This window comes from Dromaius novaehollandiae, chromosome 2 (assembly GCF_036370855.1).
Source record: "Dromaius novaehollandiae isolate bDroNov1 chromosome 2, bDroNov1.hap1, whole genome shotgun sequence".
In the NCBI taxonomy this organism is placed as follows: domain Eukaryota; kingdom Metazoa; phylum Chordata; class Aves; order Casuariiformes; family Dromaiidae; genus Dromaius; species Dromaius novaehollandiae.
Window position 1 is genome coordinate 96,550,611 of NC_088099.1, and position 17,268 is coordinate 96,567,878.

Here is a 17,268-nt window from a genome sequence, read left to right on the forward strand (position 1 = left end):
TATGGTTAGATTCTTCCAGCTAAAGCATTTCAGTTCTGAGTACTTCAGCTAGGTGAAAGACTGTCTGAAAAAGCACTTTCAGGAGCCTTGTTCAGTACATTGCTTTTCAGTGTCTTTCTGAAGAAGAGTTCCTAGTATTTCTTAAAAGTTAGCATGGAAGTCCCCAGGTACACCAATGCATTCAGTATCTACAGCTATGAGAGCTATGGAAGGCTTTTTTCTATAGAGAGTTGAGTACCTGAGGCCACAACTCCTCTCTAGTTTGGAAACTAAGCAGACACTTCTGTCTGTGTTTACTCCTAAGGGAAAGTAATGTGAACATGATAAGCCTGTGAGCTACACCAATTTAAAAAGATAATGCTTTGAATTAACAGTAAACTGAGTGGGAAAATTCTTCCTTCTGGAAATCTAGTTCTTAGCTGATTATTTATGTGTTGATATTCATTCTTTCCAAGTAAACAATGCAATAAGCTGTTCTTATGAGCCAAGTGAATGAACATTAGTGGAATGAAAATCATTCTCTTACGTAATTGTTTTTCCCTACCTCCAAAGCTTTAAAAAAGCTAAAAAAACCCCCTCTTTTTTAAAAAAATTGAGAGCAGTAAGCTTATAAATTGAAACAAAAAAAAGTGTTAAAATAATAGGGTAGAGAACGATTTTGCCTTTCGTTTAAAAAAAAGGGCAGGCACATGCAAGGTTTTGAATATGCCTTAGAAAGAATTCTATATTCCCACGAGTATAAGCAAAGAAAAATGACCATAACATACCCTCATTGTCTGGTGGGAAAAAGCGATATGAAATCAGTAGATGTATCAAAAATACATATGAATAAATTAATATTTCAAAAAACCCCCCAAACTCTGCATGCAGTTCTAGTGATGTCTCAGTACTACAGAAATAAGTTCATGACCACTGATCCTCTATGAAGAACTGTTTCAGCCTAATGCATTAACAATGCCAACGACAGCCAAAGCAAAGACCATGAGCTCACTGGCACTGTTGTGCTTTCCTGTAATATTTGACCAACCTGCTAGCTACTGTATTAGCCCTTACACCTAAAGCAACTCTTATTTTTAAAAGAGAAATTAAAATTGACATTTTTATAGCACTGAAAAATACAAATTTATATGCCACTCCACAGCTTGCCTTCGCCCTCGTGTTAGGCTCAGCTTCTCCTAAACTTTTGAAGAGCTGTGAAGTTCCTTGTAAAGCTTTCACAGCCCAGCTTCACACAATCCTATCCACAGACTCTAAACACATGCTCCGTCCACCCCTGTCTTCTGCAGTCTCACAGCCTAACTCCACACACATTGCTACAGCCAGAACACCATCACCCCAAACCCAGGCAATGTCTACACTCCCCACAGCCCATCTCATCCAAAGCCCTGCAAGATGGCTTTGAAAGCTTGCCAGCTCCGTAACAGTACCCACTGCTGACAGTACCTGCCTTCCAATGAGTAAGCTTCCCCATACCCTAAACTCCTGAACTCCTGGTTCTAGATACTGCTGGAAGTCTTTTCTCTTCCCGATGCAAGGAGCAAATCATTTGGGTTTACATTTAAAAGTGCTTTGAGCTAAATTTTTATGATTTTCTGTTTCTATTACCACATCTGCAAATAAAAATGTTGACCTCCCAGAGTCTCCAGGTGGCTCAGTGCACATCTGCCTGCTTACTCCAAAGCTCAGCCTCCTCTGGCTGCACTTCCACACTCGATAATCCCACACCTACGTGCTACTGGATCACTTACAATGCATATATATTGCATCAGGCGGAGTTACATAATTGTTTTTCAGTACAGTTTGCTAAAGCAAATGATAGAAAGCTCATGGCATTGTCATGATTTTAGATTGGCCATGGAGGAAAAAACAATTACCTTATCTATTGGCAGAAACTTAACCTCTCAGTGTATTTTGAACTCAGAGTGAATAAGTTTACAGAAGATCGGTGCCTTGTGTTTTTACTTTGCCACTAAAACGTGGCCAGAGAGTGCACAGGTCCTATCATTACTGACTCTTTATCTTCAAGATCTTCTACATGTATCTGATCCAAGTTCTTTAAGCAACCACCTCAGTGTGTGCAATCCCAACCACCCAGGACCCATGGTATTTACACCCCAGGGAAACAATGGACCCATTTGTCTCACGAGTAGGCCTGGGCGCAGGGGAGGCAGCTGTCTCAGTCGTTGAACATCTGTTTCAAGAAATCAAAATGCCTGAATTTCAGTGCCTTGGAACAAGATAAAATCTTGCTTCTTAAACCTTATTTTCATTCCCCTAAACCCATGCAAGCCTTCTCAAGTCACTGACTACAGAATGAAGAGATGAACACACAAATGTATTGTAAAACATATACAAACAATGCATATACTCACACAGGCACACTCTGAAATAATTGTAAGCTAATCCATGGGTAATACTTAGAAAAACATAGCATTAGAAATATAGCAGGATGCTCACAATACACAGTCAGGAATAATGTTGATAAACTGTTTTTGTCTGGTAATTCAAAAGCGAAATGTATAGTCACTTGCTTTCTACAATACTCTGGGAACAGTGGACAGAAGGCCTAGCTAAGACCATTTATATTCTCATACATTTCTGTTAAGCTCTCACTAAATGTTATTGTTTTCCTAAATTGATCCCAGAACCTTAATTTGCATTTAATATCAACCCAGTACAAGTACAGCATCTCCTCCTTTACACTAATTTGTTTTTTTAAAAGATGTTTTCCTCAAATACATGACAGAAACTTTTGGAATGTACCCCCTGAAATGTCCCACTGAGTTTTTGGTAACAAATTTCTTGAGGGCCTTTAATGGAAGCTAACATTTTTTGCATGTGTGATACTGCAAGTCTTCAAAGCAGGAGTTTATAACAAAGTCTCAGTGCAACTATAAAGTTCCAAGTCCTTTTCTAGATATCTGCTTTATGTTTGCTGACATTGCTGAGTGCCCAGAACTTAGCTGGCTCTGACAAGATCCAAGCACAAAGGCAAACTGAAATGACGCAGAACTTTCTTTTTCCTCCTTTGTACTTCCTTTACAAATAGAAATTTAGCAGCATGTGCATAAGGAAAGTAATGCAACAAAAGAAAAGAATCCCCCCAAACCACAACCACCCACTCACATGCCAGTTGCTTTTTCAAGTGGATTCTACGGCTAACAAAAGAGACAGACTGAGAGTCCTTAAATATGAATTCTGCTCTACCCACATAAACAGGACTTCCTGGGAGACAACAGCAAGTTCTGCTTCAAGCCTGCTTTTGAAAAAAAAAAAAATCTTGTTATGTACTGTACCTCTAGAGAGTCAAAACAGAATTTCTAGCCTAGTGGAGAGACAGGGTAATGGTAGCTTTAAATGTCCTTTATGATCTACTAACCCTGAGCTGATCAGGACAGACCACTAGAGTACTGTGAAACCTTCTAGCTCAGCAACATGCTGACTGCACTGTGGGGGTGACCCACAGCTGCATCAGAAGCTGTGCAGACATCTTCCAACAACAACTTCATGGCTCTGCTCTACAGCACTTGCACAACAGTGCTGTTTTCAGTCATGTATTTGACTCTCCATGGCCACAGCATGCTACTGCAGCTCTCTAACTGAAGTAAAGGGGTAGAGCAAGGACCTTTCCAAAGTCCTACCAAGGAGAGGCAGTTCAGCTTGTAAGGCTAATGCTGTCCTTGTCTTTTGCTGAAGGTGTGGTTCTCTGGTAGCTTAAGCCAATGTCCATCAGCCCTTTCCTTGCAATAATGCTCATGCAACAGCACAGCGAGCCAGTTCAGCAACCTGATCCAGCTCAAAATGAATCCAATCAAAAAAACTGTATTCAATCAGATGAGCTCCCTGAACTGCCCCTCCAGGCAGTCACACAGCATTACTGCTGGTGCAAGCAAGAGCTGTGGATATAAGGAGGGAGCAGCAGCAAAGGCAGCAGCCTCAGTTTAAATCAGTTTGGGCTGCTGTAGCGACTCCTGGAAGCTGCCACTTTGATTCTAGTTTCCGGGAAATTAGCTTCAGCCTATAGAAACTATTGTGGCCCAAAATTTGTTTTCGTAAGAGGACCAGATCAGCAGCAGCTATTGTATTTTGAAACTTGTTTCATCTGCCAAGAATTGAGGGGGAAAAAAGAATTGTTAAAAAAAAAAGTGAGCAGAAGACAGTATAATTGGTATTTTCATTTTTTTAAAACGTAGCTTACTTTAAGATCACATTGGGAGACAGAACAAGGCTGTTTATTTAAAATTCTTCCTTTCCTTGGGTCTTTGTATTACTTAAAGCTTGTCTCATATTGACAAATACAATCTATGGAAAAAGCCATCTATAACATTTCTTCTCCACAAGCACAAAACTTTTACTTATCATCTAACTCTGAAGTGCCTAAGAAAAGAGGAGGAAAGTGTTGTGCTTGTCTTTTGCCATCACAGCAGCTTGCTTTTACTGCCTGAAGCATGACTAGCATGTCTAGATAACTGAATTTCAACAATTGGAAATTCAGTTCAATCAGTACACTGTCATCTTTTTTTTTAAGCTCAGAGACCTTGTCAATTCTACCTGCCAATTGAGTTTGAACCAGACTATTGAACATTTCAAGACAACAGAGAAAAACATGTTCCCTCCACAGAAATTTTCTTCCAAAGGAGCGGACTTTCAGCTCCTACTTTCCTTGCTCCTAAGCACACCATTAGGGTATGTCAATTGCACAGAACAAGGCTGTCCAAGGGACTAGACTGCATTCTATGACTGGACAGGAACTATTCCCGGTCTTTTGCTCGAGCTACTGCTATGAATGCAAATCATTAAAATTTCAAAGTCTTATGGATTGCCTGACAGATGAGATAGTATTTATGAGTAGCCTGAGCTTTCCTACATTTGCACAAATATGAAATATGACTGGCAGCTACCCAATTCAATTATTCTTAGTTAGATGAGTCAATAAGTGTGGAAAGAGAAATGAAATGGGCAGCTAATCAACACAGAAAAATCAAACATACTGATGCCAAGAAAGTATTTATATGCTGGTGACTCAATTTTTGCAGCAGTGCATGCAACAAGAACAGGAAATATACTATTGAAACCTCTTATGACAATGACTTTGATGTGAAAGGCTGAAGTAGACTGTTCTCCCTGCTGCAATTCAGAAAGCTGTAAAGGTAATCCTGGATTTCTACAGAATGTACTCACAATAAATTCCAACCTCATTACAGAATATCCTAGCATACAACGCTTCTGTAGAACACAAAAGTAAATATCTTTCAAAAAACATGGAAAGAAATGTGGCTGACAAGAGCCTGGCCATGGGAATTCTGCTGCGATTTGGCATACACGTAGTCTAAGGCTCTTTCACTTCTAGATTTGTGGACCGCTGCTGCTACTAAGCAGGGAAAGAAAGGACCTCTTCCATTCTCCTCTAATGGAACAAAACTTATAAAGTTATGCTTCATAATGGTTTTGCTTCTTGATTTAAACCAGTTAATCCAAATGCACAGTTTGCATTGGAATATGACTAATAGCTGTTCTAGAACAAATTTTACTGAACTGAGAAAAAAACAGTTTACTACATTTTTTCATAAATATTTGTATAAAGGCACCTCTTCTTTGGTGCTATTGTTTCTTTTTCTTCTTATGTAGCAGTAGTTCCATGCAAGAGGTTCCTTGATGGTGAAAGCAATTTATAAAACTCCTGCAGTGGTAATTCTACACTGATTCTGGTCTTCCTCAGAAGACTGGAGCAGGCTATGAAAACATCTGTGTGTCTGATTTTAATGTGTCACTATAAACTCACAGTAACTGGAAGTGTTCTCAACAGATTTAGATTGGTTAGCTTCAATGATTTTCAATATGCAGCCCCCTAAATCTGTAGGCACAGATAGTAAATACAGCAAATTGACTGACAGCTAGGATTGATTTTCTTGACCCCTTTAGTACTAGTCCACAGGCCCACTTAACACTTCTGGTTTAAGTTTTAAACAACATAAAAATCTATCCCCTCCCCCCACAAGTAGGATGCTGTTTGATTCAGGTTCAAAGGGCATGCAACAAAACACAGAAAAACTTGACCTTAAAAATAAAAAAAGATGAGTAAATGGTTTCGTTTGGTATTATTTCAGAGTCAAGTAAAGTAGAAACTTTTCAGGAACATGAACGTACATTTGCACAAAAAATAAATAAATGACTAGGAGGTCTGTCTTTTTAGAGCTGAACAAGGAGCAGATAGGGAATTGCAAGAGGTTCGACCCTGTACCAAATTATTTATTTCTCGCAGAGCTAAAGCTGCTAACCACTGTTAGACTCTGTTTTATCTTTCTCCTGGAGACTATCATTCGGATTGCTCTCTCTGCCTACGAAATAATCCGAGCAGGACAGAAGCAAATTAAGGCTGCTGCAGCATAACCAAGCTGCTATCTGTCTTTTTATTTCCCTAATATTACTGTAATACTTGGAGATTAAGCTGTCCCTTCAGAAAGAACATCCTTCTCCTTGTTACTGGTTGTCTGCATGGTTGACTCGGTAACTTACTCGTTTCCTTCTGCTGTCTCATACTAATACTCTGCAGACCGTGTCACGCATGGCCCTTTATAATCTCTTGTATAGAGATCTTGTAGTTAATGATTGTTAGATGTTGACTTTAATGGCTCATAAAGCCACTAGCGGATATCAAATTTAATATGATCAACTGACATCAATGATGTATTTTATCTCTTGCTTTGAATTACTTAATTCTGGAGTTTGCAGTATTAAAAAGAACACAGCACAACAGAAGAGGCCTTTTAAAACCGCTTATTAGCGAACAGGAGTTTCTGATACAACCGAAAGTCTATGGCAACCAGACACTACACAGTTAGAGCAGAGATACTGCAACAGAAAAGTTTCCAAGCACTGATACCTCTGGCAAATCAGCTCCATGGGAGAAGCAGCATTCTTGGTTTCAGGGAAGTAGATCACTTGCTCAGACTAATATGTATCTTTTGAAGACACATCATCGTCCATAAAATCAAATGATGTGCTGATAGCTCGGGCAAAGCAGCTTCCACTGGAAGAGAGGGTAAGAAAGAAGGTGGGCTCACAGGGAGGAAACAGAATGGAGGTGCTCAGAAAAAAAAACGCAGTAGCCCAAGTCTGCAGTCATTAAATAGTAGGTATTATTTAGTGAATGCCACTGGACTGAGCAAGTTCCTTGGCTGGTCACAGTTTATCCATTTTGCCTCCCTACCCTGCAATAACAAATATAATAGTTTGATCAGAGTGATAGGCAGTAATTAGCTGAAGTGCCCTCCTTCATAAAACCCTGCATATGCCCAGATCACAGGTGAGTCCAGATGAGATGAACTGTTTCTTTTTCCCTTTGGGATACTAGTGCGAAGTAGCTAGTATGGTGAAATGAACTGGTCTAATGTACCACAGTAACCCCCAAAGTTATAAGCAGTTGGAAAGGGTGTCTGTGCAGCAAAGTATTCCAAGCACCATTAAACAGTTTTATTCTTTAGATTTTACTATAATGAGATCCTAACTACTAACTGCAAAGTTGAATTTCCCATGATGTCAGGATTTCATCACACGTGTTTCCCTCAGCCCCCAACTCACACTGTGCACCAAAATATTATGGCCCCTTTCTTTGTGTGTTGCATCATCCCCAAGCTTCTCCTCTAACCTGTAACTCATTGCCAACTAACGTTTGTACACCAGTCCCCACCACCACCACTCAGGAAGGCAGTAGACATTATTTTATGCTCTGTTGAGCGCAACCTGCCTGTTCTCACACTCAGCAACAGATGGAACATTTGAAGCACGCAAGTTGTAGGCACCAGTCTGAATCCCTCTCTGGTCTCCAGCATGGGATTTTATTCCATTACCTACAACCAGCATTCAGCAAAACATCCAAGATCATGCTCTACAAAATACCACGTTAACACTACTTTTCAAGAGAAATAGCTATCATCGCTAAATAGTTTCTAAGAAAAGAGAGACTGTCAAGCAGATACCCAAATGTTGCCCTTTCTCCATTTGTGGGACATGATTCACACATACTGCTGCTCCTTCACCCCGGGGAAAAAACCCAAAACCACAACCACCAAAAAACACAGATTTTCCCCTTCTTGATCTGGTTAGGTTTTGCCAGGGGAGAAAGACACCCTAGGAACACAGACTAAGTAGTGAGAAAAAAGAAGCAGAAGCTGCAAAGAAGAGCTTCAAGTTGTCAGTGGGCAACCTTTAGTTCCCTTCTGTATTGCTGATGTATTTCTCTGGTGATGCAGCTACTAAATAATACCTTCTTGTACTTAAACACAGTCAAGGATTTTTTTTTTCTTTTTTTAAATATTAGCACTCTGCACAGGGGGGATTCTGAAACCTGGAATTAGCATGTTAATAATGAAAACTTCATGAAAAAGTTCAGCTGTGAATACAAGAGTAAGCCATATGACAAAAAAAGGTGTGTGAAGCTGCATTTGCTGCTGGTTTGGGGGGACTCCGCTACCTGCACATTTCAGTCTACATTATTACTGCACTTCAGTCTGCCCTGCTGCATGTAACTTAATCACTCTGGATTCTTCAAGTGGTATATACAAAGTGGAGTTTACTCTGAGTTGTAATACAGGGGGAGAAATTAATGACTGCTGGTGGAGAAAGAGTAGGATGCACAAGACAGACCTAAATGATCTATTTTAGGTGTTAATATAGCTCTTATACTGTTGCACAAGAGTATCTCATGCTCTTTGATCATCAAAACATCTTAATCACTGGACCACATATCCGTACCTTCCAACTTCTTACCTTCTTTTCCTAAGGGGATCACATGGAGCGTAACTAAACACATTATAGAACTGTTCTTATAGTTCCTGACATTGAAAAATGAGATCTTGGGAGAATGTGAATGAGAAGAGAGTTGAGAATGAGAAGAGAATCTGAGTGAGAGAACAGAGAGAATGGAGAGAATTCGATGTGCACATGGTAAAAAGGCACAAGAGAGAGGTTTAGAAAAGAGAAATAAAGAGATTTGAGGATCTTTTCTCCCATCAGTTTGATTAGGTTTTTGACTGGAACACAGCTATTTTCATGACTTTTCAAACATCCAACTTATCGCAACATAGTGCTATGAGATCTACACCATTGATGGTCCAAAACCAAAACCACATCTTCCCAGGTGGGAGCCAAGGGACAGACATTGCAATGCAAGCAGGCGCAGGGACATGACTATATGTTAAGTTTTTTATTTTCTATTAGGCTTCTCTAAAATTAAAATATAACTATTCATAATTCTTCTCCATTCCACCAGCTAACAAAGTGTCTTCACTTACTTTTAAGAAAAAAGGATTCACTTCAATGTTAAGTATGAGCCTGCATAAATGAAATATGTAACTAAAAGAAGACATTAAGTGATATTTGTACAAACACACTTTCCAGCAATCATTCTAATTTCAATTATCTGGTGGGTGAACCGTGTCTCTGAACAAGTCAAATGGTGTTTTGCAGCTGATCTCTAACTCTGCAGGCTCTGTCTCCTAGTTCAAATTTGCTTTGCAGCTTTCCTATTGGTATTTCTTTCAATTCAGAGATTTCTAAATGTGCTTTGTTTTTATCCATACAGTAAAACAAAGTGCACCCATAATAAAACTTGGACAAATAATATTTAAAAATAAGATTCAGGAAACTTGCAAGCCATTTTTCTGGCAAAAAATATTGTATGTTCAAGACTACCTACATAAAGATTTTAGAGGAACCTCACACAAACGGGCACATGCCTACTCATCCCTCTAAATTCTCAGAACTCTTGCATGAAACTTTTTTATCTTTATCTTAGTCCCTGAAGTTACACACATCATAAAGTTAAAAAAGATAGGCTTGTTATTAACAAATGTTCATAGACATAACATCTTTATAGATATCCTTTGTGTGAACAGATCAAGCCACTCTCCATATGTATTTAAATGTACTGGAAGTCTGGAGTTTTGAAGTTGTCAGACCTGTGCATGGGTAAGAGGGGCTCTAATTCTCACTCAGAGCAGCGAGAGATTAGCAGCTTGAAATCACTTTGACAGTTTCAGTTACTCTATTGCATACCGCAGGGAATTTTAATTCCAACCTGTGAAATTGTAATTGCTTCTCAAGGAGAGCGGAAGGATTCTGGGTAATGGCCACAGCCAAGCTCAATGTCAGCGTTCCCAGTTGCTGCCATTTCAGATATTACTGGCTGTTATTCAAAAATCACTCCAGCTTTCCATATGGGAAGTTGAACCGGGGAGTGAAACGAAATTAACAGAAGCTGTCAGATGTTCAGAAATGTGCAGGCAATGATGTGACAGAGGTGGATGAACTCTCCTTAAAAGGTACTTTCTCTTCCTTTCTCTCTTTCTTTACAGAACAAACCTTACATACAAAGACAGTTTTTCATTTATACTCTTTTTCTAAACAAGGATACTATTAATACCATTAATGAGAAGATTAAAAAAGAAATCCCTCCAGCATCTAAAACCATGCATACACAGTACAAAAAATGCATGCTTAGTGTTGTTCAGAAGAGATTCATATCTTTGCTAATCAGGTTTTGTGTTTTGCAAGATTCCTCACTGAAAACAGCGAAAGGGGACTCATATTTAAGAAAAATAATTGAGACTTCCTTGGTATCACAAGGAAATCAGGTTCTCCTCTGCTTTAAAAAGGAAACGGCAAAGGAAACGGCATTGAATGTAGATTGCTTATTAGCTAGAAACATTCTCTGGTGTGTTTATGCATGTGTAAGAGTGACGTCTTGAGTGTGGGGAAACTTCTCCTGCAATGTCCTCATTAAATTAGAATGTATTGGATTTGCCTCTCGGTCTGATGGTCTGCAGAGAGACAGCACTTTGTGGAGGTAAGTCTCAAACATAACACTGTTGTAAAAATTAAAACCACCACCTGACACATTTACAGAGCCAAACAGGAGCAAAAAATCACGCATCAAATGTGTTCAAGTGAACCTGCTCCATACAGTAGATAGAGCTACTTCATTCTTTGCTCACTGAAGTTTCCCAGTGGCCTTCCACAGCATCCTCAAGCAGCACACAGTTGGTGTTTTGCCTCAAGATTCAGGTGAGCTGTTTGATCAGAATTAATTTGTTCAACTCAGTGGCTTTTAAAGCTTCAGCCATAGATAAATGGAAACAAATGAAGAATGCGCTATTTCTGTATGATACAAAGTGTTAAAAAGCCTTCTCAAAAATCTAAAGAAAGATGATAAAATACATATATATATAAAGAAAGATGATAAAGAAAGATGAAAAATGATGCTTGATAACAAGCATTTTCCACATATTGGTAGAAAGCTCAGTTTAAGAATATACTGTATATGTGGATAATTTCATCTACAGACAAATCTTCACCTTCTTTCTACATATTGCATTATTTCTGAGAAAATAAGTTGGTCCCATTACAGCCAATGATGCACAGGATCTATATCACCAGCTTCGTAAATCTCTGTAACAATTGATGCAATGAGTCTGTAATTTTTATGATAAGATAAACTAGAGAGGCTGACAGCAAGACTGCTAGAGGCATAGAGCATATTTGCATAGTTTATTCCCATCAAATGTAAAAATTTGGCTGCGTTTTAATAATTTTGTCAGCTCACAGTTTTCCTGAGAAATATGTGGTGCGTTCCTGAAAACTTCAGCTCCTGGAGTCAAAAGGGTTTTTTTTTTTGAGAATTTCCAATCTGTTAAAAATCTAAGTTACTGGTTCTTACATATTCCTGGTTGTATAGAAAAGCCTGAAAAGACAAACAAAAGCAAATTAAGAGCACAGGGTTTTTTAAAAATCTCAAACATTTTGAGTCTTGGTTCATGAATTCCAGTGGTTGAAATATGAAATATAATATTTAAGTCATTACCTATCTGATTTCCTGAAGAAGGTTACATTTGTTTTTATAATCTACAGCCTGTACTGAAAGCATCGTGGTGGAACTTCTGGATTAATTGTCTGTAACTATTACGAATCCTCACCTTGTAAAGCACAAAGAGTCCTTCCCAGGGGAATATTCATCTGCATTGTAGAGCCACGTAGGGAGCTCGGCAGAGTCTGTGTTGGGTACTACACAAATGCTGTACTAAAAAAGACAGTCCTTGCCCGTAAGATTTTGAACTGACTTCTTGAGTGGAAGTTTGGATAAGGATCCAGAAAGGTGACAGGGAATGAGCAGGTGAACAGTGTCATGGGGCTAGCTGCAGCACAACTGGGCACGGACTCCAGTCCCTGATTGACCAACACAATCTCGAGATGCGTGGAGATCCTGCCACAACATAAATGGCTGCAGAAGGTAAGTTGAAATATGCAGTGTGTAAAATGTAACCTTCCCACTAATAGAGCAGTATTTTCTCATACACAGTCTGATCCAACGTGCAGCTAATAAAAGATTCATATTTGGCTCTCGGGGCATTATATCAGGTCCAAAGAGAAGGTATTAACTTCACCTTTCAGCAGAATTTCACCACCAGACGTCCATCTTCCCATACAGTGATAAAAAACAATACCTTTCAAACTATTTTTATGTAAAAATTATTTTTGTTGCATTAATAAAGCCTAATAACTCATTCTGAAGTTGACAGAGGCAAGAAGGCAGGCCAAAACTTCTTTCAGACATGACAGCAAAATCAGTAGCAACAAATGACAGACTTTAATGGCCCACTCCTTGTATTTAATATTTGATTCTAATGTAAAAAGACACATATGAAACCGTCACACTGTATTAAGCAAAATCTGTAAGGAAGCTTTAAATATTCTGCCCATAAAAATTTACTGGCAGTGCTCAGTGGAAAGATTCCTTAATAAATTCATGAGTTTCTTGCATGCAATTTACCTGCAACAGCGGATACGAAAAGAATAAATAATGCAAACATTGCATCATTTCAGAAAAAGAAGGAAGAGGAAAGATGCAAATAACTTTTTTTTTGATAGACGAACCAAAGTTTTCAAATACTGGCAGAGAGGTATCCCTAGAGCTGTGAATGACAGGAAAGGCAGGGGATGAGTACATATTATTGCCCAATTTATATCAGCTTTTTTTAAAAAAGAGAGTTGTTGGTAAAAGCATTTTCTTTGAAGACTTCAAACAGCAATTTTATTGTTTTCATAAAAGCTTCTTTCTGTTCATGGTTCTGTTTACATCCCTCCATAGTAAAACGTAACAAGAACTGCCAGTAAAGCCAGGCTGATAGACAATATCTTCAGCCCTTCTTGTGGCCACAGGAGTTGCAAAGCCATCCTGGAGCTGAACGGCGTTTTCACTGGAATCTCAGCAGAGGAGTGTGCTTTCCAGATTGAGCTGTTCTGTGGTGCATGTCTGAACTCCTGTGAAGAAATGCAGACGTTAAGACTGAAACTGTGCTGTGTATTTCTGATTGCACCTACCAAATATAAATGAAATCTCCCCTTAGTATTGTAGTTCAAAATAATATCCCTTTTTAAGACAAACAACAATTCAGCCTACACTGCATCATCATCAGGTCATCTGATTTTCATACAGAATTCCTACTGATGCCAAACAGAGTCAATCTTTCTAATGAAATTAACTGCCAAATCAATGAAGCTGTTCAGAACAGAAACAAATCCCCAGACCTCAATGCCATCAGAAAGAGCTGTTTCAGGATTATTTATTTATTTGTTTGTTTTGCTGCTATCTCACTACTCTCTCACTTTTTTTTTCTTCAAAAGAAACGTCTAGCTAGTGATAAAGGGGAACACAACACAACCATCCTTTGCACAGCAGGGTTCTCCCACAGTCAAGTCATCGTCTCCGGATGTGCCAGCTCAGTGGTGCTTGAAAATCCTCCCACTGGGCTTTTCCCCTGACCCTTGGGAGGCAGCTGTGCTAAAACACTCACCTTCTCATTCAGCATATTGAATCCGAGTCGCCTGCTGTGCCTGCTGTTATCATGCTCAACCTGACTGTGAGCACCAAGATCCCCCAGAACATGAGGACTTTTAACTGCAGCACAGTTACAGATGTTGAGTCACTATTTCAGCTTAAAATCCAAGTGGAAAGAATAAGAAACAGTTTTGTCTTGCAACGTTGTTCGCACACTAGCATTGTAGATATTTAAGAATATCTAGTTAAACTATAATCTGATGACATTTGCAAGAGGCCTAAGCGGTAAAGGAAGTATAAACAATGATTTAATGATCTTGCATCATAAGATTCAATATTTCAATTCTTTATCTTTTTCTTCCTTCTATTTCAATACTCCCTTAGGAATTCAAATGAACACAACTGAGTTTTTAATTGGTTTGAAATCTTCCACGTAAAAAAGGATTTTGATGAATCCATTCTTTTTTTCTCCTTTCACACTTTGTAGAAAACATGCAGGGCAAAGCAGGCCACCCAAGAAGTACCTGTTTGGAAAATCTTGTATTTCCATGCTGCTGAAAAAGAGTCATGTGAAAATATAGACCAGATGCCTGCTTTACTTCTTCACCAAACGCATTTCTGGGCAAATTCTGAGAAACATAAATGCTCCATGAAATGTGTCTGCCCCTGTGAAAGTGTGACAGCGCACTCCAAACTGTCTATAGCTGTCTTCCGTTTTCCATTTCAGGAATCAGTTCCATTATAGTAATTGCAGAAGGAAAATAATGATTACTACTGATTAGGTAAGTAAGCATCAAAGGGGCAAATGACAGCCTGACATAAGTGCTGCTCTAACATCTGAGGTATTGTTGATTTAGATTACAAATTATACAGGCGGAGAGGATTATGACGTATGAAAGGAGGATGACTTCTTATAAGTACAGCATCTAAAAGATATCAACTGGGTAAAGAGATGAAAAATAAACAGGTAAGCAAATCGGGGCGTAGTTCTCTGCAGTGAAAGGCACAACAATGAAAGGATTTCAGGACTACAGCCTACATCACGCAGAGTATTTTAGCTTCACCAAAGATACAGGCAAACTGGTTTGCGTTAAGTAATTAATTACAATCAATTCCTAAGGCATCTGAAATATTAATAACTGGCCACAGCTATTTTATTCCAAAAATATCAAAGCTGATTACCCTTTAAGTGAAGAATAAACTGAAAACACAGAGTATCAACTATTAAGGATTTTATATACGTGAACCAAAACTCATCTGCAATATACTATTTTTTGAAATTTATAAAGCCGGTCTTTCGTTTGCAGGTCTCACAAAACTCCACCAATCTAAGGCACCTAATTTATGGCCACAAGCAATTTCTACATGCTTTTTTGTATGTTAACACTAAAGGCTAAGATGATTTAAAGGAATGGGTAAGGCTGTAAAGATATCAATACCATCTAAGATTGACTTACTCTGATATTTAATTTTCACTGATTCATGACTCTTCAAATTTGGCTAATTACACCGCTTATTAAATGTTTCTACACAGTTCAATAATCAGCAAAACTGGGAAGTCCTGAATATTTAGTTGTACAAGATTAGATGTTATTCATTAGAAAACAGAGAAAAAAGGCCAGCACCTTATAAAGGGCCTTGTCACTTTCTCCTACATGGTCCTCTTCTTGGCCTGAGTTCCTACGTGTCTGTCCCTGCAAAACCATGGATAACCAGCAAAATCTCACAAACACAAGTCACAACTTGTGAGAAGTTCTGAGAGAGAATTATTTTCTACACAAACAGTTAAACACATTAGTGTTCTCACGCATTCATTCACGTCCAGTAGTCCTCAGCAGTATTTTCACTGGCCCTTCATTTCCATTTTCCGTTTTTTCATTTTTCCAACATATAACGACATTATCTTGTTAGTATTATCTTGATCATGAATAGCCTATACAGTTCTCATTTTGTATGATATTGTTTTCTTAAACCGCCGTTGCATTATGCACTGCATTATGCAGCACTGCATACTTCCAATAAGATGGAATGACAAAAGAAATTTTAGCATGGCTTGTAAAGTTCTGGTGGTGATTGGACTTCACTATCCCCATGGTCAGAGCTGCCCCCGGTGGCATTGCATCTGAGTTAAGTCAGCCAGCCTTCATGATGTTGCATGTTCATATGGCTTACTGCATTCTCTGTAAAGTCGTGAACATCATTTTCTTCTTTATTTTATCATGGTATTTTCCATAAATTGGATGATCATACTGAAACAGTAAACCCATTTTTTATTTCTTTCTGTAGATGAGATTTTCTCTTACAATATTTTCTAATGTGGAAACTTAACTGAGTTGGAGATACAGTTCTGACAACTGCACTATGTTTTTGTTTTCCTTCCATGTTATATTTTGAACTCTGACACATTTGTTTATACCGACAGTCACACTTTCTGAAATGTTTGCACAAAGCTCTCAGATCCTATAAGAAATTGTAAAACCCTTTAAACCAGAATTTATTATTCCAATAGATGCATACTATGCTTTTGATATGAAACACTACTCCTATTACCTTGCAAATGTGAATTCTTTATGAATGCATACCAGATTAAAATATTCTTACATAGACAAAAATTTCACTATTTTCAGACTAGAATGATTCTTTCAAGATGTATTTCACAGTTTATCACTTAAAACAATGCTGCATTTCTGTTTGATGATCTAAATCTCTTCAAACAAGCCTGCTGTATAGTTTGTTCCAAGAAAAGTCACCAATGAATATTTTCATCTGATCCATAAAGTTTTCTAGGAACCACTCTCTAGTTTGCTGCCATATTGTCTTGTAACACATGGGCATGGGCACTGGTGTGTGGTATTGCATGGGCAGTATCACAGACCTCCTTGAAAATTTTAGTCGCTATTGCCACAGAACATGCACTCCTAAAAACAGTACATCTGAGATGTTCTTTAGAAAATGCCAATCATTTGTCCACCCTGCAATCTGTACAATAGCTTTTAAAAAGATTATAATCTGTCAGAGACACCTGCAGGTAGATGCTTCTTCCTTAGAGTCTGTTCTGCAGCTCTGTAAGACACAGGATGAAACTCCCAATGGAAAGAGGAAGAGTAACATTTAACTGAACACATCTTTGTGCTCTCTTAAGCCTGAGCTAAGGCCTGGCATGGCCCTCAGTGCAGCCTGGAAAAAAGTTAATGGCCTATCTAGAATATAATCAGTTCTTACATCATGTAACTACCACAGTACCAGCTGTGCTAGTGAAAAATATAATACAAAGGTTTGCAAATATGCAAAAAGCCCTGTTGTAGGCTGTTCTGTTTGAGAAAGTAGTTTTAAGCTGTATTAGCAAAGTATATAGTAAATACTGTAGTATATATTGCATGCACACAAGTCAGGGAGAGGAAAAAGTTATAGCAGCTAGAACTAAAATTCTGCAT

General features: G+C 38.5%; 1 protein-coding gene across 4 annotated transcripts in view; it reads right to left on the reverse strand.

Annotated features, from left to right (window-relative positions):
- Nucleotides 1-17,268, reverse strand: part of CDKAL1 (CDK5 regulatory subunit associated protein 1 like 1) — a 450,247-nt gene that overhangs the window by 19,716 nt on the left and 413,263 nt on the right. For 2 of the 4 annotated variants that reach the window (XM_026112679.2, XM_064506971.1), the window contains one exon: nt 12,621-13,317. The exons of 1 other annotated variant lie outside the window; for it this stretch is intronic. In XM_026112679.2, coding sequence (XP_025968464.1) covers nt 13,129-13,317 — 189 coding nt within the window. In that variant the 3' untranslated portion in view covers nt 12,621-13,128. One more of the 4 variants, XM_026112689.2, reaches the window with a different exon arrangement.